Genomic DNA, 26,444 nt, shown 5'->3' with positions numbered 1-26,444 from the left:
GGGATCCAGTGAACGTCCAGCAGCCTTGCAATGTCAATTCACAAACCAGATCAGTCTATGGCCAGGAATGAGTCCATGCAACGCTCTTTCTTTTTCTCTTTTTTATCAATGGAGTGTAAAAGCCACTATCAGAGTGGGTGGGAGGCTGCTGTAGTTGCACATGATCCCTGGCTGGATAGTCACAGCTCTGGAGTGGTAATGAATGCACAGCCCAGGAGTATGTGCAGGGTTAGAAAGAGAGAGAACCAGGAGAGAGGTGCAGGGACTGAGGCTCCCTGTCTGAAGCCTCATTGACTCTGAATGTGCAGTAATTTAATCCCATCACAGGCGGCGGGAACAGATGTGATCTAAGCTCTTACACTGTACAAGCCCCTTTCAGAGCCTGCCCCCTCCTCCTGCATTCAGCCCAAAGCCTCTGCTTCCTTCACACACTTTTTTTTTTTGTTAGTCACTTCTTTATTTTACTAAAAATAAAATGCAGTGGTCAATATGGCTTTAGCCACAAAGCAACCCAGTGTGCTATTTTGGTCTTGCAAATATTTACAAAGACAAGATTATTCGTATGTGGGCAAAGGAACTATAAATTATATATATATATATATATATATATATATATATATATATATATATATATATATTTCTATATATAACTCCTATTCCATGAAAAGTTGCACTACATTTTTGTTCCTCAAATAAATTTACTGTGAGGAAAAAAAGGTGAGCTGGGATCATAATATAATGTAAATACAAGTAGTAGTCATTTAGGTTGGTAAATAAAATAGTTATTCCAATGCCCACTAATTCCTACCACTTGGTTTGTTTGTTTTTTGCACAGGACTTCTCAGAGGATTGTGGCTACAGAGCGACGGTGTGATTTACCAGCTAATTGTACACAGGCTTCATTTTTATAGGCCCCTGTCTACAAATATATACCACCGGCTGTGTGATAGTTTTATTGCCGTGTCGGCCTCTGTGCCGTGGGAGCTTGTATGAAGTTAAGGGCAATGTTGTGGCAAGCTAAGTAGTGCCTGCATTAATGATGCATGAGGGGAAAATCTTGCTTTTTCATATTTATTTTTCATGCAGCTCAGCACTCTAAAGATTGCAACTTGCAGGCCATTCAGTTTAATTGTCTTTAACGTAGTTAAGGCAACCACGTTCAGAATATAACCAATACAAGTAATAGATCTCTCTCTATCTCTGTGTGTGTGTGTGTGTGTGTTAGGGATTTTAGACTGTAAGCTCCAATGGGGCAGGGACTGATGTGAGTGAGTTCTCTGTACAGCGCTGCAGAATCAGTGGTGCTGTATTAATAAATGGTGATGATGATAGATGCATTTTAATCAAGTGGTTTCCTGCTAGATGGCTACAAATAATAACACCCTAGAACGGCATTGCAATAAATCTAATGATGGGTCATGCAAACGCTTGTCTGGCAAACACCATTCATTATATAATTTATAGATTATAGGGGGCAGCACGGTGGCTTAGTGGTTAGCACTTCTGCCTCACATCACATGGTTCGATTCCCAACCATGGCCTTATCTGTGTGGAGTTTGTATGTTCTCCCCGTGTTTGCGTGGGTTTCCTCCCACACTCTAAAAACATACTAGTAGGTTTAATTGGCTGCTATCACAGTCTGTCTGTCTGTGTGTATGGTAGGGAATTTAGATTGTAAGCTCCAATGGGGCAGGGACTGATGTGAGTGAGTTCTCTGTACAGCGCTGCGGAATTAGTGATGACAATGGTGACACATGGTGTGGAACTGGTCTGGTCTTTCTGTCTGTCTGTCTATATGTACTCAATCAGCAGACGCTTCCCACTTGCAGCATTGGGGTTCAAAATGTTCTATATTAAGTTTCTTTTTCCCTGAAGAATATTAGTAATCTCCTTATACAATACAGAATGTACATTGAGCGTAGTCATCTGAAATCAGTTTAGACGGTGGTAAAACTGAGGAACAAAGGCAGCAGTCACTTAAAATTCACGAGATTACACCTCTATAATTAACGTGCAAATACACAAGTGATAGGCAGTCTGTGTCTGTTTTTTTTGTGTGAATATTCTGCTGCTTTCCCTGGGTGCTTTTTTTCTCCATGTTTTTTTTTAACATTGAACCCCACTGGCATTGTACTTAGCTGACTTCTTAGCACATTATAACAGCCAGCAGAGAACAATACATGTCCCTGCTTATGTTGTACTTGTCTTCGCAGAGAAATACTTCTCCTATATGAGCAGTTGCTTTTCTTAGCCAGAGGGGTCAACAGTGCATTGCTCCATATTAATGGTTTCTGAATAGTTTCTGCTAATTCACCCTACAGTTCACCAAGGTCTCATGAGCATTAACATCCCTGGTTTATTTGTGTTTAAAGTGTGGCTGTCTCCTAGACTCAGTAGAAGCAGCCATTTTGTCGAATACTATTCATTATATTCATGAGAAAGCAGCCTATAAATTCATTAAGAGCTAGAGACATCACTGAACTAGGGCCAGATTATGGGCCATATGGGCCTGGAGCTGAATATTATGCAAGATATGCCATGCCATGTTGAAATTGAGAAGGTGTATTCTAATGTATTGTGCTTCAGCACACAAAATGGCCGCCTCCACTCTGCGTAGACAAGGAGTTAATAATGGCTGTGGATGAAAGTTGTTGTTATTTTGCATAAACTTTAGTACATTATCTTGATATTTTTGGAAGTAGATTGGTGTATTTAATGGTGTGTTAACAATATTCTAAAAAAGTGTTAGTTACCATAGCGTATTATACAATAACATGGGCAGCATATGGTATCAAAGAGCACAGTATTAAAAAGTAAACATGAGAAAAAAACACAAATAAAAGTAGGTCTAGTATTAATTACTTACATCTCTTGCAGTACTGATAGTTCTGTCTAGTTATTTATCAAACCTTCATAAAGGAAAAGTGGAGGTGTTGCTCATAACAGCCAATAAGATTCCAGCTATCATTTTCTGGAATGTAATAGATATATGATAGCTAGATACAATTGGTTGCTATGGGCAACACCTCCACTGTTCCTTTTTAGAAGGTTGATAAATCTACCCCTAAGAGATTCACTTTCTTGTTTTTGTGTCATGTTCCTTGTTGCATTCCAGTTGTGCTGTGTAATTATAACCAGGTTAGCTCTCAATACAATAAAGTTATCTTTATCCAAGTGTGTATTTCTGTCACCAGTCATTAAAGTTGCGACACTCATAAACCTGTGCTCCAAAAGTGTATGGACCCAGACAAATCTTGATTTCCTGTGAGAAGTTTGAAGAAGGCTGACTAACAGGCAGTGAACAACAGTATCTGTCTACTCTAATGGTACTGACCCTTTGTAAATATGACCAGTGGGTTGTACTTTGCATAGAAAGACTGCAGCAGAGTCCTGAAGATATGGTACAAACTCATGGTTAGGTTAACATCCGCCCACTGTGTATTATACCCTGTGCAGTAGTGTGGGCTGCAGGCTATTTGATGCTAGTTTGCCACCTGTTTACGCCCTGGAATTTGGTATCCTCTTTGAGCTGTGTGACCACACCTGTCTGCAACTCAGTAGGGAGCTCAGTATTGTGTCCTGCTAGAGACAGGGAAGCTGAGATAGATGACCAGTTGGAGACGTACAAGAGATCTGCCCTACGATAACAGGATTAGGATAGACGGTTTTCTGTGCTTTTGAGACTAGAAAGACCAAATGTGCTACTGGGTCCAGTTGGAGACAGAAAGTTGTCCTCTCCATGAACAACTGGAACCACGCTGTTTGATCACAGTGTTTGGCCAAGGAGAGACTTCAGCAGTGCAAGGACTGTAGACTTTATATATGATACTAGATTAAAAGTGGTAAGCGGCTGAGCTGCCCATTTGATAAGAGATGGGCCAAGAAGTGCATTAGTGCCCTAGTGGGGCCATGTGCTTGTTGTTTTCTTTCACTCAGTTCATGTCTACCTGGTTTGTCGAAGCTAATTAAAGCTCATTTATATTCAAAAGTTTGAATTAACTTAGTGAAGGCCCAAATGTTGCAAATAAACGCTATGGGCATGTAGTCCTATTGCGTGCCGTATCTTGCGTGAAATAACTCTGCGCATACTCAGAAAGTACTTTACGTTAGTGAACGCAATTGCATCCGATTAATGTTTAAACACAAACGACACTTCCGACTGCCTAAGACTTGAAGGTCGTAATGGGGCAGATGCATGTAGGCAATGTACAGTAAGGGGGTGCCAAAGCTGAGCGCACGCACATTTGTCCCATTCAAGATTTGGGCACCTCTTTGGTACATGTTTTTATCTGTATCGCTTACTCCAGCAACAGGGCGGGTGTAAGTGCCAACTGATAGTGATGACTGACACGTATACACGCCAGAACATCTGTTTGCAAGTAAGAGAAACTATAAGATGCATTTTATGTACAGTACTCGTTAAGAACATCCTGATTTATGTATTTCATGTTAAAAAAAATATACTGTATATTTTTATTTATAATTATAGTATTAATAGTTGCAAATTATTTTTTTTTTATAATTTTTATTTTGGCATCTGCTACGACCGGACTTTATCTTGCACATATGCATGTCTGTATCTTGAACTGTGTTCTGTCTGTTTGCATAAGGCAAGTAATGTATAGCCAGAGAATACTTATACCCAGATTCAAATGGAAACTTAAGATCCGCTTGTACTTGAATACAGGCCGACGTGCTTGCAAGTTACGTCCGAATTTTTAACCGCAAGTTGTGTCCACATTGCGTTCCTAGATGACTCAGGTCCTATGTGTGTGTGTATACAGTAGGATTTAGCAATGTGTTGAGCTAGGACCCAAAACACCCCCGTAACACATCATAAAACATTTACACGTGTGTGCAAATGTATTGGTTTTGTTGTGGAAGAGAAGGCATTCCAGGTTCCTTGTACAGCTTTGTTTGTGAGGGATCACAGATACATCTGGTTTGTGCTAAGTGGAATGGATGCACAACACTGCAACCACATAAGGTCATCAAGGTTTTGATGTATGGCTCGAATACAGATGTTGAACAAATGAAACTGTACGTTTCAATAGCACAAGAAAACATGATGGAAAACCGGCATCTGGAAACAAGATGCAAGTGCTCGGGATTTGTCTTTTCAAATTGTAACTCTTTAATAGCAGCGAATGGCAACTAAGCATTAGAAGATGCAAACAATGTTAAAGGAAAATAGATATATATATTATTATATATAATATAATGACATCAATGCTGTATTTATGTATAAGTTTATTAATGGCGTAATAAAATGTATGCGGTGCCTTAGAGCAACGAAGAAGAAGTGATGGAACGGGTTAAAAATGTCAGACAGAATACAATAGGAAAAGTTTAAACTGTAAAGTGGCTGCGAGATTCCCTGAATCTAGCATTTGGTTTTGGATTCCACTAAAGTACAAAGAGTTTTAACTAGACTTAGGCCAACCGAATCCTGGTTTCTTTACGGTTTCATGGTGCAGGACACGGATTTATAACTTCCAGAATATACAATTACAAACCAGATTTTATGTTTTGCTTTATTATGCAACTTAGGGTCAGGGGCCTGATTCATTAAGGATCTTAACTTAAGAAATTTCTTATTTCAGTCTCCTGGACAAAACCATGTTACAATGCAAGGGGTGCAAACTAGTTTTCTGTTTTGCACATAAGTTAAATACTGACTGTTTTTTCATGTAGCACACAAATATCAACTTTACATTTCAGTGTACAAATAAGCTATCAAGTATTTGTGTGCTACATGAAAAAACAGTCAGTATTTAACTTATGTGCAAAACAGAAAACTAGTTTGCACCCCTTGCATTGTAACATGGTTTTGTCCAGGAGACTGAAATAAGAAGTTTCTTAAGTTAAGATCCTTAATGAATCAGGCCCCAGGTTTGGTTCAGCATTAGGCTGAATCTTTAGTGAAATTATTCTCCTGAATTATAAAATACAGAATTGAGACTTAGGGCTAGATATACTAAACTGCGGGTTTGAAAAAGTGGAGATGTTGCCTATAGCAACCAATCAGATTCTAATTATCATTTATTTAGTACATTCTACAAAATGATATCTAGAATCTGATTGGTTGCTATAGGCAACATCTCCACATTTTCAAACCCGCAGTGTAGTTAATATAACCATTAAACTGGTCTTATATCCAAAGGATGAAGGGATGCTAAGTTACAACATTCCTCTGAACTCTAAATGGAATAAATTGGAATTATTATCCACTAATATACCATGCAGCCATGTATGATAATTGTTTTCTGTGGAAAAAATAATCCACCTATCTATGTATAAATAAGATATGTATCATGTTTGCAATTCAATTTCTGTTTATGAAGGCAAATATATTGATTGCTCAATCAGGAATTGCTGACTAAACACAGGTAAACAGATGTGAAAATTATGCGACAACTCATGATGGTTGATGATTTGTGAATTGCAAGTTTCAGCAGTGGCTGAACCTCTTTCATAACAGCAATATACCTGAGTCCTCCCACCGCAATATGATTAGTTAATGTTTAAAAAGCCTCAGCCTGGGGGGGTCGCTGGATCTGTTCCAAGCAGGTCAGCCAGCAAGTGACAGCTATACTATATCTGTGTTACATGCATTGGACGTTTATTTCCTTAACTCAAGTTAGTGCATGTGCCCCGAGATTATCATCTGCTCCCTCGCTCTGATTTTATTGACTTTACAGTTTGAGTGATGGCTAATAGAGTCAATATATAATGTATGTCGCAACCAAGGGATTTTTACTTGCTTAGAAAACTAAAAGTCTTGTGGTGAAGCTGTTTTATTTCAGACACTTCGATTGCACATTGCAGCGTGTGATCACAGTTTTGGAGCAACACGGTAACACTGCTGTGGTGTGAACTCTTTATAATCCTGCAACGCCTTATATACTACACCCCAATCCACTTAAACATTAAGGGCCTCGTTTTGAGTTAAAAGCTAAAAAGAAGAAGCCAACTGGTGTCTGGACAAACGACGTTGCAATGCAAGGAGGACAAATATTTTTTTTTCTGCTTGTGCATGTAGATCACAAATATTGGACAGCTTTATTTTTACACTGTGATGTAGTGTAGCGCTAGGACACGCCCCCATCCCAACTCTAAATCCGTCTGTACATCTAAATTTGCCCCTCCCCCCCTGCAGTGCAACATGGTTTTGCCAAGGTGCTGTGCTCCTAACTCTAAATTAGGTCATAACTGAGACTATGTGGTCTCTATTATATTGTGAGTGGACGTATATCCAACCAAGCTCTGCGATTGGTCTAATTTTATTGATGGCGGACGTTTAATAAAATTGATTGATTTTATAAGCAAGTCGAAAATTTGGTAAAAATAGGGCAACAAATAGCTTTATTAGATTAGCTTTAATATATAGTAGCTGCCATTTTGTTCCATTTTAGTGCATCTGATGCAACTCAATGCTGTTGAAAACTTAATTTCAGCTCAGTGAAGTCCAACGTAAACTTTATGAGATGTGGTTAAGAGGCGTGTGTTTAAAATAACGCAAATTGAACACACTTGTAGATGCGTACCAATCCATACATAATGCAACATGGTTTATATGCCTTTTCATTTGCATTTTAATATGTGATAAAAAAAAAACAGTGGCTGACATAACAGCTATATACCTGAACACTCCCCCCGCGGGATGAGTCGTTAATGTGTAAAAAGCCTCAGTTCTGGGGGCAGCTGGATAAGTTCCAAGCAGGTCAGCAGGTGACGACTATACCAGTGGTTGAAGTGGAAATTTAGAAGTGGCTGTATGGAGAATGTAAGTGACTGGAATGTGATAGTGTTACAATGAAGGCAGTAGGAGAAGTGGCGGTATGGCGTACCACAGTAAACACCCCCACTTCCACCACTGTATATACTGTATATATAATGTAAGTGACTGGAATGTGATAGTTTTACAATGAAGGCAGTAGGAGAAGTGGCGGTATGACATACCACAGTATACACCCCACTTCTACCACTGTATATACTGTATATATAATGTAAGTGACTGGAATGTGATAGTGTTACAATGAAGGCAGTAGGAGAAGTGACGGTCTGACACACCACTGTATACACCCCACTTCTACCACTGTATATACTGTATATATAATGTAAGTGACTGGAATGTGATAGTGTTACAATGAAGGCAGTAGGAGAAGTGGCAGTATGACATACCACCGTATACACCCCACTTCTACCACTGTATATACTGTATATATAATGTAAGTGACTGGAATGTGATAGTGTTACAATGAAGGCAGTAGGAGAAGTGGCGGTATGACATACCACCGTATACATCCCCACTTCTACCACTGTATATATATATATATAATGTAAGTGACTGGAATGTGATAGTGTTACAATGAAGGCAGTAGGAGAAGTGGCGGTATGACATACCACCGTATACACCCCACTTCTACCACTGTATATACTGTATATATAATGTAAGTGACTGGAATGTGATAGTGTTACAATGAAGGCAGTAGGAGAAGTGGCGGTATGACATACCACAGTATACACCCCACTTCTACCACTGTATATACTGTATATATAATGTAAGTGACTGGAATGTGATAGTGTTACAATGAAGGCAGTAGGAGAAGTGGCAGTATGGCGTACCACAGTATACACCCCCACTTCTACCACTGTATATACTGTATATATAATGTAAGTGACTGGAATGTGATAGTGTTACAATGAAGGCAGTAGGAGAAATGGCAGTATGGCGTACCACAGTATACACCCCCACTTCCACCACTAGCCTATACTATATCTGTTCTATTCCTTTTCTCAAATTAGTGCATGTGCTCCGAGATTATCATCTGCTCCCTCGCTCTGATTTTATTGACTTTACAATTTGAGTGATGGCTAATAGAGCTAAACACAGGTTCTATAATGTATATTGCAACCAAGAGATATTTACTTTCTTGGAAAACTATAAATCTAGTGTTAAAGCTGTTATATTGCAGACACTTCACTTGCACATTGCAGCGTGTGATCACAGATTTAGAACAACAGGATAACACTGCTGTGGTGAGAACTCTAATAATCATGTGTTATATGTGTCATATACTACACCCCAATCCACCACTTATACCAGTATGGGCAGCAGGGGCCCTAGGGAAGCATTTGGCCCCCCAAGTCTTTACTTGCGGCCCTCGCTCCCTCCTTCTTTATTGTAACACTGGTTTGAAATGCCTGCTTATATGTTATTACAGATCTCTGATTACATGTATTGTTTTAACTTATTACTAAGATTAAGGGTAACATGTGGCCCTTTTGAAGGTTTGAGGGCCACCCATGTGGCCCCTGAAGTCTATTAGGTTGCCCATCACTGACTTATATGTGACAATATGTGATTTCTATTATATTTCAAGAATTACTGTAGTTGTCATTTTTTAATGCTTGTTTCTGTATTCTGGTTAAATATACAGAAACTCAATTGCATTTTGCAAGGCTCAATTGCGAGCCATAAAGTGCCACAAATGCTCTTTTGGGGGCAATTCTTGTTAAGTGTGGATTGGTTGTGTAAGTCAGATCAATGAGATAGGGTCTCTTCCTTTTTCTTCTATTTGTTATTATAGTTATAATAGAGCACACTTTGCATCTTCCTGTTACAGGAAAGTCCATTTGTAGGTGTATTCTGACCAATGTAAACAGACACATGGAACAGTGGTAGTACTTCACTCTAATGACAAGTTAAAACTTTAGTTTTAAGAACAAAGCGGGAGGAAGGGGGGGGGGGGGTCACTTACAAAGTACCGGAGCCTGGGCTTGCCTGGGAGCTCTGGCCTGCCTGTGTAATGGGAAGGGCCACCAACCTGGTATGGCCATGCCCCTTTCTGTGGGTATGGAATTGGCCCCAAGAAGTTGCTTTGTCAAAGCCCAAAATTCCTCTTAATGACCCTGCACTGGCATTTTCCAGAGAATCTTCTAAGCCACAAAGCTAGATGCTGATTGATTTTACCGGTGTGTTTCCAGAGTAAGGCGTACACCTGGAAATGCCATTTCACTTTACAATCTTAGACTTGTAAAGTGAAAAGATCACATTTTAGTTCTAGGATGTACGAGTTGGGCTAATGATCTTTGTATCATGCAGAGACATGTTGCATATATATATACATATATATATATATATATATATATATATATATAGTTTGCTGCTCCTGTTGCAGTGAGCAGTTGGCTTTGTTAACTTTAGTGTGTCAATGTTTTAATGCTTGTTAAGCTCTCTGCTGGTGGCAGGTATACAGGGCCCCCTCAGCTGCTGGGCCCCATATCAGCTGTTAGCGTGGTAGTTACGTCTATGTATTGCTAGTAAGTCCAGTTTGGTAGCTTCCACTACAAGTAAGATCTAATAGATATTTCTCCTAATGAACATGTATAGTAGTCGTTTTTATTTTATGTTGTTTGTTATGTTCTAGACTATTTTAATGCATTCTAAGCACTTATCTCTGTAATATCAGCTCTTATTCCTTTTTGTGATTAATGTTCTTTTCCAAGCCTTGGATCAGCAGAACTGCAGTGTTCAGAGATGGTTTAAGTATACACCTCGACCCCACGCTCAGCTGTAAGACACATCCGGCAGTCCCATGCTCAGCTGTTAGACATCACATGCCTTAACCCCACACTCTGCTGTAAGACGCAACCATCTGCCCCATGCTTAGCTGTAGGACACATCCCTCAACCCTGTACTCAGCTTTAAGACATATCCCTCAGCCTGGCACTCAGCTGTAAGACACATCCCTCAGTCTGGCACTCAGCTGTAGGGCACATCCATCAGCCTGGAACTCAGCTGTAAGACACATCCGTCAGCCCAATGCTCAGCTGTAAGACACACCCCTCTGCCCTGCACTCAGCTGTATGACACATCCGTCAGTCCCATGTTCAGCTGTAAGACACATGCCTTAACCCCACGCTCAACTGTAAGACACATCCCTCAGCCTGGCACTCAGCTGTAGGACACATCCCTCAACCCTGTACTCAGCTGTAGGACACATCCCTCAGCCTGGCACTCAGCTGTAAGACACATCGCTCAGCCTGGCACTCAGCTGTAAGACACATCCCTCAGCCTGGCACTCAACTGTAAGACACATCCCTCAGCCTGGCACTCAGCTGTAGGACACATCCGTCAACCCTGCATATACCTCTATAGTCGACGGTACGGCCAAGTTTAAATGTATAAGCTCCCAATTTGTCACATGGGTTTTCAATTATTTTTGTTGTCTCCCTTCATGTTTCTGTTGTATGTGACAGCAGACAATACAAAAAAACTCCTATTCATGTGAGTGGACTTGACTCTCATTCAAAAGTGGGTCTCGTTCATTTACTATGACTTTGTCTGTAGCATGATAATCCAACAGGCAGGTGAATGTGTAGCATAACCCCATCAGTCTGCCACATTTTGCCACATGAAATTATGTAACAAGAATTCCTCATGTAGCCTACCCCAATGTCTAGTTAGTTTAGAGTCAGACAAACACAATTACAGCTGTTCTTTTGTCTGACAGCCAAATGCTTGTGCACCAGGGTTCATAGATAACACCTCAGACAACGGATACAATATTTCCAAGCAAGTTACATGTGACACAGTCACACCATTCATCAAGTAGCCGCGCACTAAGATATAATCCTTGGCACAGTGCGTTACAAGACGTTTCCTCCAGAGAGGTGATAGAACCCAGGCCTCATTCTATACTTCTATGTGCAGGGGAAAGTGCATTTCAACTATTGGAATAAAAATGTTTAAATACACAAAAGTGACACATAATTTAAGCTATAAATGTGGCTACACCAAGCAGTATTTTAGGAGGAAACGCAGAAGACCTCCTTAATGAAGGGGGTGGTCCTAAACTGTCATTAGGTTTTGTTTTGTAGTGATGTTTTCACCATGTGCATTTCCAGGGGGCCTGAAGAAGTTTGCGGAGTCTGGTGACAGGACCGTGTAGTAGTTTCCTGCTGTTGGCGGTGATGGTATGTGTGGCCAGCATAATATTTGAAATCATTTATTCTTATTAGCTTTTCTGCAGCACTAAGGGGGGTATTCAATTGTCCGCGGGTTCGAGTGCGGAAAAACTATTATCGTTAATACGGTAATCTCTCGCTGGATTTCGAGCTGCGAGCTGAAATCCAGCGAGTAAATTACCGTATTAACGGTTTTTCCGCGCAGGATTACCGTAATAATGGTAATCCTGCGTGGACCGCGGGATTTTCGGCAATCACGCGGACAATTGAATATGCCCCTGAGGGTTAACTCTTTTGCTTAGCCCTTCAACATTGTTGCAACAAAGTAGTGAATTGGGAAGGGAAGGAATGTAAAAGCTCAGACTACTATCTTTTCAACTTCGCTTATATATGTGAGCCAATAATAGCCTAGAAATAACTTTAGCAAACACTTACTTTTCACCAGAATGTAGTAAACAAGTTAATTAAGATAACTTACAAATCATCTTATTATTAATGTGGACAACCCGATTATAAGATGCCTTTAGTTCATCTGAGCATACTACAGCGAGAGAGTGAGTAGGAAGCATTGGAAGCGGAATATTGTGCGATTGTGTAGGAAGGGATGATGTTTGCTTTCCACAGACAGGAAGCAACAATGAACTACATACATTCGCAGTATGCACAACACACAGGACCGGCGGCTCTTTACAGAACATTGGTAATGTTACTGGCAAGACAAGGCGCACAGATCAGGTATAAATCAAATCACAATAGCTCTTCCAAGGGAAGCTGCATGTCAATTAGAATTATAATTCTACTGCATGGGAAAGATTACTGCTTAATTACCTATCTATGAGAAACAGACTAATGAATCTGGATGAGTTCTTAATTTAAGTTTATTTGTCAGTTTCTAAAAGTAGAAAGAGAACAGATCTTAATTACACTTATAAGCTAATTTCAGGAAACAAACCATAACCTGTGGTAGATGGGTGTAATTTGATTCTCTTCCCACTGGCAGGATCATTAGTGAACTGTTACCAGCTGTTGCAACAGAGACGTTTGAAATGGGAAGATGACTTGTATGAGAATTTCCAGAAAGGGGATACTATTATATAGGGTTTGTTATTATAATCTAGGTCTATACTGACACTTATACCAGGAGTACAGGAATCATTGAAGATTGTGGCCGTAGCCTTATATCCAGTGGTCTTCCTGCTAAGACCCTCTCCCCTCCTCCACCACTTTGGCTATGAAACCTAAGTCCATATTTGAATATGTTATAGAGCAGATTTGTCCAACCCCAACTCAGTATTCCAGGTCAAGTATCTTTTCACATTATGGGCAATAAAGAAATAATAATTCATCATTTAGCATCTATACAAGAAGCTTGTCTGCGTATATATGTATATATGTGTGTGTATATATATTGCTCTGGGAGCAGTAATGTATTTTTTCAGCACCTAGGTCATTGTTTAGTCTGGGATATTGTTGAATATAATAGAGTAAGATAGGTTAGAGTGACAGATATATAAGGGGATCCTTGCACTAGACTGATACAAATATGTTGCTGGATGGGTAAATTTATATCACAAATATTGTCACAGAATTCATGCTATTAGGATAATTATTATTATTTATTTATATAGCGCCACTAATTATGCAGCGCTGTACAGAGAACTCACTCACATCAGTCCCTGCCCCATTGGGGCTTACAGTCTAAATTCCCTAACACACACACACACACACACACACACACACACACACACACTAGGGTCAATTTTTGTTAGCAGCCAATTAACCTACTAGTATGTTTTTGGAATGTGAGATGAAACCGGAGCACCCGGAGGAAACCCACGCAAACACGGGGAGAACATACAAACTCCTCACAGATAAGGCCATAGTCGGGAATTGAACTCATGACCCCAGTACTTTCAGGCAGAAGTGCTAACCACTGATCCATCGTGCTGCCCCAAGTCCAATTCCAAGACGTTCATCTTCTGCACTGTTAGCATCAATGACCAAAATGCACCTGAATATGGCAGGGCACAATTTGGTGTAGGCAGTGCCGCTGAGAGGGTTGCAGGTCTGTATGGGGTGTGAGCGCAGATAAATAGACAGCTATTGGTCTGTGTAGTCACCTGCCCCTTACACCCCCCCCCCCCTCCCTGTCCAAAATCTGATTTGTTATACTCCCTGCTCCAATTGTTATTGCGATGGGACCATAGTATTGACATCCCGAAGTGGTGCTATGAAAGGGGCAGTAGGTCAGGCTGACATATTATTATTATGAATGTTTATTTATATAGTGCCAGCTAATGACACAATGCTTTAAAATTGGAAACAAACACTAATAAACTGATTATAAACAAACAGCCAAAAATGTATGGGGGTTCGGCTGCAAACTATTCCAATTTTGGCCATCCAGGAGATGGGGGCCACAGAAGATGGACCTCCACATTTAAGGTAAGGAAGGAGGGGGGCTACTTTTTAAACCAGCTAAAAGATGAAATTATCATTTAAATACCACTTTTTTGTTTTCTACTTTTCTCCATTACTCAACTATACAGCCATCTAGTGGTGTAAGATGCACACTGCAATCACTTGAAACTATCTTCTTGTCATGACTGCTTTTTATTAGAGAGAAGTTGCTGCAAAATTTTGCACTAATAGAATTTCAGGATAGAACAGGTCATTTTACATACATTCCCCCTATACAGTGTTCAGGTCCCAATTTAGCATTGCGTGGAATGGCATTCAGCACTGTATTTGTAAATTCTGCATTTAGAATGAATCAAACTGGGACGATGACACTGTCAGTTTACTCTGCTCTGCAGTGTGGTTGAGGTATAATAGAGGAGAAGGTCTGCACTGAACCAATATGATAAGGGCAATTCCGTGCTAGATTCCACCGCAACAACTTACAACATTCCGCAGCTCAATGCAGAATGAGGTGAATATCACATGGAACAGTTTTACATATTTGCTCATCTCTTTTTATGTTCTACCAATCGTACCATCAAAGCTGTTATTTTGGTTTAAGAACAACAGCAGGCAGGCATTGTTGCTGAATGCAATACTATAGCATTTTAAGATAGAATAAAACGGCTGTTAAGTGAAGAAAACTGGAAAACGTACAATACAGAGGACACAAAGGGGAACTGTTTATTTTCTGCTACCCAGCATGGAATGATTTCTTACTTATTTACAGCAGATGAATAACACACAGCTGTACGCATGCAGGTCTTTGAGATGCAGTTTGGAAAATATGTAAGTTAGTATTACTGGGCGTGCCTGTGCAAAATTACAGTCATTTCTATACAGCACAACAGTGAATTACACGGCTATTGAGGTTCTTTTAGTAGTGTGCAGCCCCTGACGTATTTCCCTCCGAAATAACAGGGCACACTCTGTGCTACCCACTGGGAGAGGAGGGAATCCCCGGGAAAGTGGATGAGTTGCTGAAGACAACAGGCCTTTCATGACTAGAGAACGTTTTGTTGCACATAGTGTAATTGCCAGCGTACTGGTATAATTTGTCCTGGTCTTCATGAGTCACGTTAAATAAACTTGCTAAAATGTTTGTGTAGCGCACTGTCAGACATTTGTAGTAAGCAACCGAGATCCATTACAGTAATAAATGTGCCTCTCGTGTGTAAGCGCTCAATAATTGCAGAATACAAAAATTATCTTTAAACATTTGCCATATAGAGCTGTATCCGAATGCCAATGTGCCCATAGATACATAGAGTGGCAAGAGCATATTTAGCACCTTAAAAGGTACATTGTGGTAGGGTCCACACTTAGGGCCCCTACTGTTCCATATTGCAGCTGTATCACCAGCAACTACAGATGCTCAGGCTCGGTTCCCCGAGAATCGAACACAACCGAACTTAGCAAATCCGAGTACCGAGCCGGATCGGTACTTTTGCACTTTTTTCGGATTTGAAAACGAGGCAAAATATCATTGTTACGTCGTCGAATCTCCCGATTTTTGGATTCCTTTTTAAGATCCAACATAACGGTGGGTGGGAGGGAGGGCGGACCCAAGGACAATTCCATCTTGCCCCACTTTTCTTTTCTGCCACTGCTGTGTGCCAATGTGTCCTAGATGCGGTAGGAACTGCCGTGTGTTTGTGTCATTGCTCTGTCGCTTACCATCCAGCCAGGTCGCTGCAGTATTTGTCCCAAAGTGTATGAAAATAATATTGTGACCTGTGAGGTGGTCAAAATTGACTGCAAATGACTTGAAATTAGTGTTATTGAGGTTAATAATAATGTAGGAACAAAAAAAGATCAAAATTATGTGATTTTAGCATAATTTAGGATTGTTTCCAAAACCAAAACACACAAGGGAGGTTTTGCCAAAACCAACACCAAAACACGAAGCTAATCCAGATCCAAAACCAGTTCACAGGGGTCAGTGAGCATCTCTACCAGCAACACTGAGAAGACCAGTCATTAGTGCTGCACCTAACTCATCCTAGGAGTTCAAGCAACAAGTATGTGCCTTAGTGCTGGTCCTAAATGGATTGGCTGCAGCTCCTGTCCAATCAGGAGACAGATTTACAAGTATGTGCGTTAGTGCTAGTCCTAAATGGATTGGCTGCATGCAGCTCCTGTCCAATCAGAAGACAGATTTACATACTGAGCAGGTTTTTGCATCTGCAACCCTCTTCTTGCCATCATCAGTCACAGCTCTTTCCTCTCACAGTAAGTGGCTGCAATCTGGGGCAAAGGGGGTAGCCCCGGGGAAAGGATTGCTCTCTAAGGGTACATGAGGGCATGTGTGTCTACATAGTAGGGGTTGTACGGAGGTGATCAGCCCATTATCCATGGTATCTTAGGTGTTGTTGCCCAAAAATTATCCTGTGGTCCCTTATGATTTCTAGCTGAGGAAATTCACCTTTCCCATGCATGGATCACGGATTGTTTTAGTGCGTGTGGCAAATAAACCAACCATGCAAGATACAGGTTGGGTGAGAACTACGTTTACATTCAAACGAAATAGTTTATTGGTGCTGTTACTATTATTATTATTATTTATAAGGCGCCACAAGGTTTCCGCAGCGCCGAACACAGTACAAACAATGGACAGTACAGGGAATAACAGTACAGAACAATAAACGAGTAATACCGAGACTTCAGATGCTCCAGGAAAATCAAGAATATTGAAGTTGGAGCAGAAGAGAAGGTAGAGAGACAGGAGGGAGAAGGGCCCTGCTCATTAGAGCTTACATCCTAAAGGGAGGGCAACAGACAATCGGCACAGAGGGAGTCAGAGGAGGGGAGCAAGCGCACCCTTTTCAAAGGAGGATCCTGGAGATGAGAGCGAGCATGGAAAGAGGGTTAAGTGGAGGGCTGGTAAGCCTTGAGGAAGAGATGAGTTTTGAGTGCCCGTTTGAAGGAGCACAAGTTAGGGGATAGACGGATGGAGCGAGGGAGGTCATTCCAGTGCAAGGGGGCAGCTCGGGAGAAGTCTTGAATTCTGGAGTGGGATGAGGTTATTAGAGTGGAGGAGAGGTGACGGTCATTGGCCGAGCGCAGGGAACGGGCGGGAGTGTGGATGGAGAGGAGATTGGAGATATAGGGGACAGTAGACAGTAGTGCTGTTGTATTATATTGTATCATGAATAAACAATTTATCTCTAGTATAAATGTAGTTCTCATCAACTGGTGTATGCTGTGTGGTGAGCTTATATGGTACACGCACAAATACTAAAGTACCAACTCCAGGAATCATCCCTTAGTCAACAAATATTATTTTACAAAAAAAATAAAAATGCCACCATGTCTTATTTCTCGCCAGCGATGGACAATGCCATGAATAGCCATATGGATTTGACACTATTTTGCATTGCATGCCTATATGAAATAAGAATATAAATTGTTAAATCAAAAATAAAAACCACGCAAGGGTGGAATCCTTGTCTGGATGTGAAGCTTAATACACTACTGTGAATTTATGAGCGTTCATTGTGTATATTTTTGCAGTAGTTGACCAATAGGAAGACAGTACACACCTCTCCATATTACCTTTCAAGCACACAGTGCTTTGATCCCTACTTGTTTTCCTACTCCAGTAACCTGGGCTGGGTCAATAGAGTAACAATCAGTGATAAAAGACCATCTTACTACAACTATAGTTCCCAACTGTCCCTCTATTCCAGGATCAAACCCAAGGTTCTATTCTTCTTCTCTGGATTTGGTAGGTGTATAATGAGAAGGGATAGTTAATGTACAAGGTGACTGTACTGAGATCTAATTGTCGGGTTCAACAGTATTCCAAATCAGCTTTAAACATTTGCCCACATACTGGTTTCTGTAGCTGAATTGAGACTTGTAAAGTGTTTTATTCTTGGTCTTACATTGCTCCTGGCAAATCTATACGAGGAATCAATTTGTAACACAATTATGTTGTATGAGAGAAATTTAAAATTGATCTTTTATATGCTAGGGGCATGAGAAGATATTACGCAAGATGTTACATTTGGGCAGGTCCATCAGATATCTGAAATAAAGGAGTTAACAGAAAACAGAAATAAAATACACTGATCTGATTTCCAAGACATCCTGGCAGACTGAGGAAGGAATCGTTCTAAACCTTCTGGTTGTGTCCCTGGCATCATGTTCTAAGCTTCCTAGAATCCACTGCTTGAGTTCTTGGCACACCTGGTTTTCTTATTTTATGAACTAGCGCACCCTAGTGGGCATGATCATATGCAGCATGTTTTACAGTTCCACGAGGCCCTTACCTTCTGGTGTCAAAACACATGCTTTTATTAGTGTCATTTAAATGGAAGCCATGGGTTACAATGAGCCCACTCCCACTGCCATTTGCCATCCGACCCATTTGCGGTGCGTATTTTCCAACACTGCCTGCTCTATTTAATTGCATTCATCTCAACATTCATTGCAAATGCAAAAAAAAAAGTAATTTCTCTTGCTGGCTTCACTAGCTCACAGTTTCCCGCTATCACACTAACATGTGCAGTCAGTCTACAAGTGTAATGTGATTATAACGCTATATTTTGCCTAATCTAATAGCAAAATAATGACTGTAATTATGTACATAGCAGCAACAAATTATGTGGCCTGTACTATGATGGACTGACAACAAGCCGTGAAAAGAGCACTGTACACAAGGAGTTATAATCTACGAAGGAGAACTGCTCCTCTACTGAAATGTATCCGCAGGTCTCGGTGACATGGCTCATAGCTCCTTGTAATGAGACAATACTATGTAATACACAGCAGGAGCTGGCTTTGAGACATGAGGGATTTTAGCAAAGCGACAGAAACCCGATTCCCTTCAGTAACACAAAATCCCCTATAGATTGCACATGTGGGAAGGAAGGGGTTAACGAAATCCTATTAAAGAGATGTTTCCTGAATAGACTATGAGATCTATTGTTGTGCATGGTCATCTCTAAACATCACAGGGCTATTTGAAGGGATCTCCACCTTTAAAGCCAGGTCGGCTCCATTGTAAAAGTCACAGACACCCAACAGGTTCTGCATAATCTCGAGAGATTATTACCCTACATAATGGCTCATTACCCGAAATATGCATACATTATTTTACCCTTGAAGGCTGCAGTATTTGACTGATTCCTAAAATCCATCTGCAGCCAGATTGAAGGGACCCATAGAACCACGTTCCCTCTAAGGCCCCGGACCCTAGTGACAATGAACCTTATAGTGCAATCCTGGCCAACCTGTGGCTCTGCAGGCATTGTGAAACTACCCAGCATGCTTTGCCAGTAGATAGCCAGCTGATAGCTGGCAGGGCATGCTGGGACTTGTAGTTTCACAAACAGCTGGAGAGCCACAGGTTGTCCAGGGCCTGTTATAGTGCCTGCATGTGCTGATAGGAGTATAGCCAGTGATCCGGAGTTCTGTAGAGGTCAGAGAACTGAGCATTGGGTGTACAAATAAGTTAGTATTAAAAGTGAAAGGGGTGTTCTGTAGGAGGAACTTTAAAGTTATCATGGTAAAGTTAGGAGGTTAAGTTATTGAGTCTTCACAAAAAGTGAGGCCCATTAATATTTTGCTGCAACATGTAAATGGTTGAGACTGCCCCTAAAAGTTTTCAACAAAGGTTAAAAAAAAAATAAAATCAATATTTATTTCTCCATCAGTTATTTTGCATTTAATGTTTAATAAACATTAGGAATACCTTTAGCTTTTATTGTTGCACTCCCACTCAACGCCAAAATACACTGGGAACCTACCCCTCAAGCAGTTGCAACATAATAATCATTGCTGTTATAAATTATGTCTCAATAACAAAAAGAATCTAAAGTGATGTTAGTATATTCCACATTAAGCTTATTACACAACAGTGGAATTCCTTCTAAGGTTGTTTTATAATTGTTAAATCAATCGTATCCTGCAACATTTATATGGGGTTAGATTTATCAAACCCTGTAAAAAATAAAAGTTTTTATAGAGTGTACTAGATAAATGACAGCTGGAATCTGATTGGTTGCTATAGGCAACAGCTACACTTTTTCAAACCCGCAGTTTAGTAAATATACCCCTTTGTCTTGTAGTTTTTTATCTGTGTAACAAATATTCAGCTTGCAGCAACACTGTAACTATCTACACTTCTTAGTCCATTGTTACATTTGGGGTCAGATCAGGAGTGTACTGTGGTAACCATTCTGCTGTAGTTGTGACTGTCACGCTGTCTGTCTACACCTTCGTGTTTAGGTTGTGTTGTCTTACGGGGGGGTTTTGGCGGTATCTGCAAAAACAGCCAGAATGTTCCCTGCATGCACAATAAATAAATAAATATAAGTGCATTTGCCCCCCCTGCAGTGCAGCATGGTTTGCCCAACAGCAAATCTGCTCCTTTGTTTTATTTTCTTGCTTTGTTCCTAACTCTCAAGAGGCCACTAATGTTATATAATAAGCCTGACAGCATTACAATTAATTCAGATGCCTGTTGCTTTAGTAACAATTGCAGGCAGTCAGCATGTAAATTCCCCATTCTACACTAATGTGCTTCCAGTAACTGTGATCTGTGCTGCAGAGGAAAATCAGGACAAACCCCTACTGTAAAAACCTTACGCTTAGACCCAAGGGCAGGACACGGCCTCGCTGGGCCCAATGGCAAAATTTGGGTAGGGGACCGGCAATGCTGATTTAGCCTCCCAGGGCTCTCGATGGAGCCAAGAGGGAGGTTCTTCTCAGCATGCTGGAGAGGGGGCCCCCGGGCACCCATAGCCCCAGCACATCCCGTAGACCCTCTATTGTTACACCCCTGCTTAGAACTCTAATTATAAGCTTTACTTCTGCCACACACACTAGCGTTCATTTACAAACAATGCATTAAGGTGCAAAATTGCTGTCATTGTCCAACTGCTAGATGTTGATTAGTTACTGTCATACAGTGCAAAATTTGCACCTAAATGCAATGATCACAAATTCATGTTCAACTTTCTGGACTTTTACTTAAGGCATATGATGCTGTATGTAAATGCATATCTACATGTGTAAGATCTGACTGGGGAATTGCTGTGTATGTATATATATATATATATATATATATATATATACTATATATATATATAAAGCATACTAGTAGGTTAATTGTCTGCTATCAAATTGACCCTAGTCTGTGTGTCTGTCTCTGTGAGTGTTAGGGAATTTAGACTGTAAGCCCCAATGGGGCAGGGACTGATGTGAGTGAGTTCTCTGTACAGCGCTGCGGAATCAGTGGTGCTATATAAATGATAATCATAATATATATATATATATATATATATATATATATATATATATATATATACACACACACACACGCGTACACACACAAACACCTGATTGTATAATAATTTAAAGACAAACGTCTCAGGTAAGAGGTACAGTATTTATGACGTGCACTTCAAACAGTTTGATGTAAATGTCAGTAACCCTAAAATGTCATATAGTCACTAGTCCATTGTTAGATATATACTTGTATTGCAGACATAGAGTTAAGATTACAGTTGGTACTACACAACTCACACTTCTATGCAAGTACTGCTGCTAATAATAAAAAAATTAATAATAATAATAATAAATAATTTACGGTAATTATCAAAAAAATCATAGACATCAGTAACAAGAGAAAGCAGGTCACTGAGTACTAAAAGATGAGGCGTAGTATATCGTTCAATACAAACTGGAATCATGCCAAGCTATCATAATGAAGAATACTCTACACAAAGCTGGAAACGTGGCATTAAGCGGCCAAATATTCTGTACTATAGTGCAGGCATACTGTGGCAAAGCACAAGCACTGTATATAGCATCAGGCTGTTCATTTGTCAAGTCCGTACGTTCACATAACTGAAATACAACAACTGCACATTTCACTTACTGATGGGGGGATTGTTAAAAATTTGATATTCTTTCACTGCAAGTTTAAAGCAAGCCTAGCTGTGCTAATTTAGCTTTGAACACAGAACATGCTTTGTAAAAAAAGAAAAAAAATGTCATTGTTGTACCCCTGGATTCCACCCAGCAGCCAAGAAGCATGTTGTTTCCTATCCATATATCTAACATCACACAGACAATAGTAGGGAACTGAGACATACAAATGTGCACCATGAAATTCAAAGGTAATGCATGAAAATAAATAGGAAACAATGTATCCTTCCCTGGAATGTCAACAAACGTAAAAGTATTGCCCGTGATACAATCTGACTGAAGAAAAATGTCTTGCACATGCTGTAATATATTAATATTGTAATAATAATAATAATAATATATATAGCAAAAATGTCTGGCAGGTGATGCAATATTACTTTAAAATAAAATACTTTAAAATAATAATAATAATAATAATAATAATAATAATAATAATAAAACTTTACTTGTTGCCCAGATCATCCTCTTCCAGGCTCCATTGCAAGATCTGATTTTCTTTTCCATTATTCTCATTAATGCAGGGTGATAGCGGGGCAGTTAAAACAACCATGGTTTTTGTGATGTGACTAGCTAGCTGAGCTGCATCAGTTGATGTGCAGCCTTGTATCCAGCCTGTTTCACATATAAGAAAACCAGATCCAGTCAACAATACAATGCTGGATGGTTTTGATTGGTTAAAAATAGTCACATTATCAACTTAGATTGCACGATTTCCTGCATATTAACAGAGGGCATGTTATAGATCAGGGAAACAGACATTGGTTTCTTGTTGCTTAGCAACAGTGGAATAGGAACACAGGATGGAGACAACAAAATAGTGGGGAGAATGTGCATCGTGATCACAATACAAGCACAAAGGGTACATACGGCACAATAGAATAACAGCTGGATTGTTCATTCAACGGGGCTGCAAAATATTGCAGTGAAAGTCATAATGGTTTACAGCTGTGATTTAATCTTGTATATCAGACATATATCCTTAAATTCAGAGAAGGTCTTGCAGGTAATGTGTAACTATTATGCGGGCTTTGCTGTGTTTTTTTTATGGCTGGGAATCATTGTGCAGGAATAAGTGGATAGTATAATAATTCTCTGCGAGCAACGGCCCCAGTTTGCTTATTGAAGAATAAAAGGTGAACGATTACAGTATGATTGGGAGAAACCTGAGATAGGAATCTACCCTACTATGTTTATAAGGGTCTGACCACAAGCAAACAGCATGTATTTAACACTGCTGTAATGTGACTTCATTCCGGACAAAATTATAAACTGCAAAGCACGACTTGTCAGTTGTTTTGCTGCAATATCACTGACCACATCCTTGTGTATGAATTCACCAATCTGCAATTTGTACAGGGCTGATACAAGCACAGGATTTGAAAGATAGAGAAACACCGCATTCTTCAATGATTATTCCACCTTTTTGTTAAACTCCTGTCTCTTTGGGATTACCACCGTTTCTTCAAGGTTATATAGCTGGGTCCATTGCAAGAGCATCTTCATTATTCATTAGATCTGTCTGGAACAGAAGAGAGCTGACACAGCAATTCTTGATCAATATATTTCTATAATATTTCAGTTCATGTTCATCATCATCTTCATCATTGTTTATTTATAAGGCGCCACAGACTCTGCAGAGCTGCATCAATGCAAAACAAAATACATACAGTAATGTATAAATGCAAAAATAACACATAAATCAGATTATACCTAGGTGCACATTAAAATAAAACAAATACAACAATACACATAGCTAACATAGTAAGTAGAACAATACAGCATGACATATGCAGCGAACAATGTATCAGGGACATACAGACAGGACCGACAGACAGGAGACAAAGGATAGAGAAGACCCTGCCTATGAGAGCTTACATTCTAGTGGGAGGGGAGATACAGAAGGAGTAGACAGGACAGACATGCAAGCATACTTGGCAACTCTCCCGGAATGTACGGGAGACTCCCGAAATTCGGGTCATTTTCACGGACTCCCGGGAGAGCAGGCAGGTCTCCTGCATCCCGCAATTGCCTGGCCAAAATGACGCGATTTGCGGTGAATCGCGTCATTTTGGCTACGCACCCATGACAAAACGCCATTTCCGTTGCGGAGGTGGGGCCAAAATGATGCGTTTGCCCGCGCCCCATCCCCTCCCGCCCTGTAGTCACGCCCCTCTCCCGGAATTCACTTGCCGAAAGTAGGCAAGTATGCATGCAAGAGAGGGAGCAGATGGCAAAGCGGGGACCTATGAGCTAGAAGGGTTGATGAGCAAGCGGAGGTGAGTTTTTAGAGAACATCTGAAGGACTTAAAATTGGTGGATAGCGGTAAGATTGGGCAGCACGGTGGCTCAGTGGTTAGCACCTCTACTTCACAGCACTGGGGTCATGAGTTCAATTCCAGACCATGGCCTTATCTGTGTGGAGTTTGTATGTTTGTTGTGTTTGCATGGGTTTCCTCTGGGTGCTCCGGTTTCCTCCCACACTCCAAAAACATACTGGTAGGTTAATTGGCTACTATCAAAATTGACCCTAGTGTCTCTCTCTGTCTGTGTGTATGTTAGGGAATTTAGACTGTAAGCCCCAATGGGGCAGGGACTGATGTGAATGAGTTCCCTGTACAGCGCTGCGGAATCAGTGGCGCTATATAAATAAATGGTGATGATGATAGTCTTGTTGAGTGAGGTAGCGAGTTCCAGTGGTGGCCAAAAGTACATGCAAATATTACTTATTTTGAGATATAAATATGGTTTGTGACTTCAGTTTTAAAGTAAATTTAATAACAGCAATCTTTTACCTCTTTATGCCTGGAGAAGCATTGTCAGGATTCCCAGTATGAAGACCACGGAGAGTATTGTAAATGAAACGGAGTGACTATAGTTTAAGCATAGGTCACACAGGTATAAGCGAGATGCAGGGAATGGTAAGGCAGCTAGCACAAGTCCATAGAAACAACAGAAACATGATATCAGGATTACCAGGTTTAGCTGAGGGAGCAGGTAACACTGGATACCAGGCATGGTAAGAGAACTGCAGGTACAGAATACCGGGATCTCCAGGTTTAGCTGAGAAGAAGGCATTACAGGAGACCAGGCACGTTTAGAGAACTGCAGGTACAGGATACTGGGATCTCCAGGTTTAGCTGAGAAGCAGGCGTTACTAGAGACCAGACACAATAGGATAACTGCATTTACAGGATACCAAGATAACCAGGTTTAGCTGGGAAGCTGGAGACATTACACTAGATGACAGGCACAATAGGATAACTGCAGGTACAGGATACCAGGATAACCAGGTTTAGCTGGACAAGCCACAACTGAGCAGGTTGTAGGACATGGACAAAGTCAAACAAAGCCAAAGTCAGGGGCACAGGAATAGGCGTAATACAATGAGACAAACAGGAGTCAGATAACAGAAGGCAAATCAGGACCAGATCACAGGAGTTTCTCAGAGAGACAGCAACAGTGAAAACTGATGAACTGGTCCAGTTTGCAGGATAAAGGCAGTCTTATATAGGCCCGACACATGTGATCATGATCCAGATCCAATAATGAGATATTAACCATTTGCAGACACGATTTGGTATAGGCAAAGCACCATCCACAAGGGACATGCTGTACTGCAAACAGAGGCAGATTGTGATAAGCATATAATATGGCAGCTCACTCTATTGTTCATATTCAGAATAGACACGTTATTTGTAAAACACAAGGACCGATTCCCCATATGGGCAATTCTCTGAAAACAAGTAAATGAAAGGAAGTCAGGTATGAGTCAAGTATGGGCAGACATGAGCAGGGTAGGTAACTTTCTTTGCGCCCAGGGGCATACCATTAAACAGGGGTCGGGTCATGATGCCACGCAAGATCATGTGTAGTAACCGGCAACATCTGTTTGCTGCACCTTCGACATCCTACAACTGCACATTTATTCAATTGCTTTTGCAGCAGCACCCCACAGATAAAACTATGCACTACCTGCCACTTTGCCAAATGTCAATAGTGAAGAACATCTGCACCACAATACTAAGTGGCTGCCAGGAGCAGGGTGCAAGGTGGCAATATGCATCATGTGAAGT

At 40.6% G+C, this 26,444-nt stretch overlaps 1 protein-coding gene across 3 annotated transcripts in view; it reads right to left on the bottom strand.

Moving 5' to 3' along the window:
* The window catches only part of HUNK (hormonally up-regulated Neu-associated kinase), a 204,467-nt gene that overhangs the window by 38,819 nt on the left and 139,204 nt on the right, over positions 1 to 26,444 (bottom strand). The window contains exon 1 of one of the 3 annotated variants that reach the window (XM_075197158.1): positions 22,818 to 22,965. The exons of 1 other annotated variant lie outside the window; for it this stretch is intronic. In XM_075197158.1, coding sequence (XP_075053259.1) covers positions 22,818 to 22,921 — 104 coding nt within the window. In that variant the 5' untranslated portion in view covers positions 22,922 to 22,965. Of the gene's footprint in view, positions 1 to 46; positions 341 to 22,817; positions 22,966 to 26,444 lie in introns of those variants that run through there. One more of the 3 variants, XM_075197160.1, reaches the window with a different exon arrangement.

Source organism: Mixophyes fleayi, chromosome 2 (genome assembly GCF_038048845.1).
Source record: "Mixophyes fleayi isolate aMixFle1 chromosome 2, aMixFle1.hap1, whole genome shotgun sequence".
Lineage (NCBI taxonomy): Eukaryota > Metazoa > Chordata > Amphibia > Anura > Limnodynastidae > Mixophyes > Mixophyes fleayi.
Note: the sequence above shows the minus strand (reverse complement) of the source record. Positions and strands in the feature narration are given on the sequence as shown.